Source organism: Octopus bimaculoides, chromosome 20 (genome assembly GCF_001194135.2).
Source record: "Octopus bimaculoides isolate UCB-OBI-ISO-001 chromosome 20, ASM119413v2, whole genome shotgun sequence".
NCBI classification, from domain to species: Eukaryota; Metazoa; Mollusca; class Cephalopoda; order Octopoda; family Octopodidae; genus Octopus; species Octopus bimaculoides.
The window spans coordinates 13,923,979-13,926,644 of record NC_069000.1 but is presented as its reverse complement, the minus strand read 5'-3'; the positions used below and the strand labels follow the sequence as shown (position 1 = coordinate 13,926,644).

Below are 2,666 nucleotides of genomic sequence, written 5' to 3'. Positions count from 1 at the left end.
ATATATATATATATATATATATATATATATATATATATATATATACACACACACATACACATACACATTTCCACACACACACACACACACACACATATATACACACATACTCATACATAGATACATATTGTCCTTATCATCATACTCATTTTACGTCCACTTCCCGGCTGGCATGGGTTGGATAGTGTGACAGGATCCAATGAACTCCAGAAAGAACTGCCTCAGGTCTCAGTATCAGCTTTGCCATGGTTTCTATGGCTGGTGTCCTTCCTAATGCCAACCATATTACTTTGTGCCCAGGGTATCTTTTTTTTTTGTTTTGTTTTGTTTTCTTTTGTACTGGTAGTAATGAAGTGGTCACCAAGTAACTTGGAAGGCCACAGAAAGAATGGAGAGAGAAGGCAGTGGTTTTATGCCGGGTGTCGAAGGATAAAGTATGATAGAGAGACAAGCACGGGTGTCTTACTATAGAGAAGATACATAGCTACCTTGTATTATATGAGGGTGGATGAGAATAACTGGAAGCGAGATAAAGATGATGGTGACAGGGTGTTAGAGCATACCCACAACGTAGAAGAAGGTGAGCATAAGTTAGAATACAATAATCTCTCGCCATATCCGTGGTTCACCTATCACATTTTATTATTTAAGCTTACGTCGATTCCTCCATGTTGTTGTTTTGCATTTATAATAAAATAATACATCCAAATTATAGAAATTAAAAAAAAAATTAAGTCCAGTACTGTTTCTACTCTGCAGATTTTCACCTGTTGCGGAGTGTTTTAGAATGTAATACCTGTGATAGTTGAGGGATTACTGTGTAGACAGTGGATGATACATACACACATTCATGCATACACAGATCCTCCACTATTCTAGAAACATTTAATTTCTTCACATTTTTAACTTTGCACTTATATACTGAGTAATATTTACATATGTTTTACCTGTTAGATTGGTGAATGGAATTTGCAAGGATTACCAAATGATGAACTCTCTATTCAGAATGGAATTATTGTAACAAAGGCTGTAAGATATCCATTATTAATTGATCCACAAGGACAAGGCAAGAAATGGATAAAACAGCAACAAGGTGATAAAGACCTCCAGGTATAGTAATATAAAGTCAATCACAGACTTATTTTTTGACCAATGTTTGGGGTACTTTTGCTAAAGTCTTCTGGATAATATTAAATACAATTTGTATAAATAAAATTATTTGACCCTTTAGCATTCAAATTGGCGATATCCAACTCAGATATTCTATCCATTTTATGTTCAAACTGTCCAGATCTGGCCTCTTACACTTACCTTACAATATAATTCTAAAAATACACATATGCTATCGAAATCCTAAAGCTATGAGATAATGCATGATTAATTGAAAACAATGGGAATGTATAAGCATTGCATTTGGCAGATTAATCTGAACACTAAAGGGTTAATAGAATGTGTATTTTCATGGCTATGAAACAGCAAAGTGACAGATCAAATGCCTAATAGTATTTAGTTTTATCTTTTTACATTCTAATAGGAAATCCTGCAGGAGTCAGTTTTGACTTCCATCTATCCAGATTAGATAAAATTAGTATCAGTCATGTTTTGGGGTCAGTTTATTTGATTATATTTCTCTATTCCTCCAATAAAAATTTGTGCTGTTGCGCCATTGAAAGAATTTCATATTTCATAGAATGAAAATACCATGAAAGAGAAATGGAATAGTTTTTCTTTGAGGGGAATGGAAATAAAAATAAGAACTAAAATATGTTAGTGTCATGTAAATCAGAGATTTTGTTGCCAAATTTAGTTAATACATTAAAAAAAAATGTATAAAATTATAAAATTTGACATAGTAAGAATTGATTTTGGTTTCCCTAGGTGACATCACTGAACCACAAATATTTCCGGCAACATCTTGAAGACTGCATGTCTCTTGGAAGACCATTACTCATTGATGATATAGGAGAGGAACTCGACCCAGCTTTGGATAATATACTTGAGAAAAACTTCATCAAAATTGGTACTTCGTGCAAAGTTAAAGTTGGAGATAAAGAGTGTAATGTAATGAATGGCTTTACATTATACATCACAACAAAGTTACCAAACCCTTCATATACACCAGAAATCTCTGCTCGGACATCTATCATTGATTTCACAGTAACTGTGAAAGGTCTAGAAGATCAGTTACTGGGTAGAGTCATCCTTATGGAAAAAGCTGTGAGTAAATTTCTTATCAATAAAGCATTTTATTTTAGGCATCCTCTCTTGATTTAAATTCCTCCTCCAGAATTATTGTTGGAGATCTTACATAAGATTTTTGAATGTTTTAAATGTGTTATTTACAGGAGCCTGGTGTTGCCATCCGGTTTCACCAGTTCTCAGTCAAATCGTCCAACCCATGCTAGCATGGAAAGCGGACGTTAAATGATGATGATGATGATGATGATGATGATATATGCCTATATATGTGTATACTCTTTTCTTTTACTCTTTTATTTGTTTCAGTCATTTGACTGCGGCCATGCTGGAGCACCGCCTTTAGTCGAGCAAACCGACCTCGGGACTTATTCTTTGTAAGCCTAGTACTTATTCTATCGGTCTCTTTTGCCGAACCGCTAAGTGACAGGGACATAAACACACCAGCATCGGTTGTCAAGCAATACTAG

General features: G+C 34.5%; 1 protein-coding gene across 1 annotated transcript in view; it reads left to right on the top strand.

The window, feature by feature from the left end:
* Window positions 1-2,666, top strand: part of LOC106881606 (dynein axonemal heavy chain 5-like) — a 222,976-nt gene that overhangs the window by 173,540 nt on the left and 46,770 nt on the right. Inside the window, exons 54-55 of the mRNA XM_052975199.1 lie at window positions 955-1,110; window positions 1,879-2,217. Of these exons, the coding sequence (XP_052831159.1) occupies window positions 955-1,110; window positions 1,879-2,217 (495 nt within the window). The remainder of the gene's footprint in view (window positions 1-954; window positions 1,111-1,878; window positions 2,218-2,666) is intronic.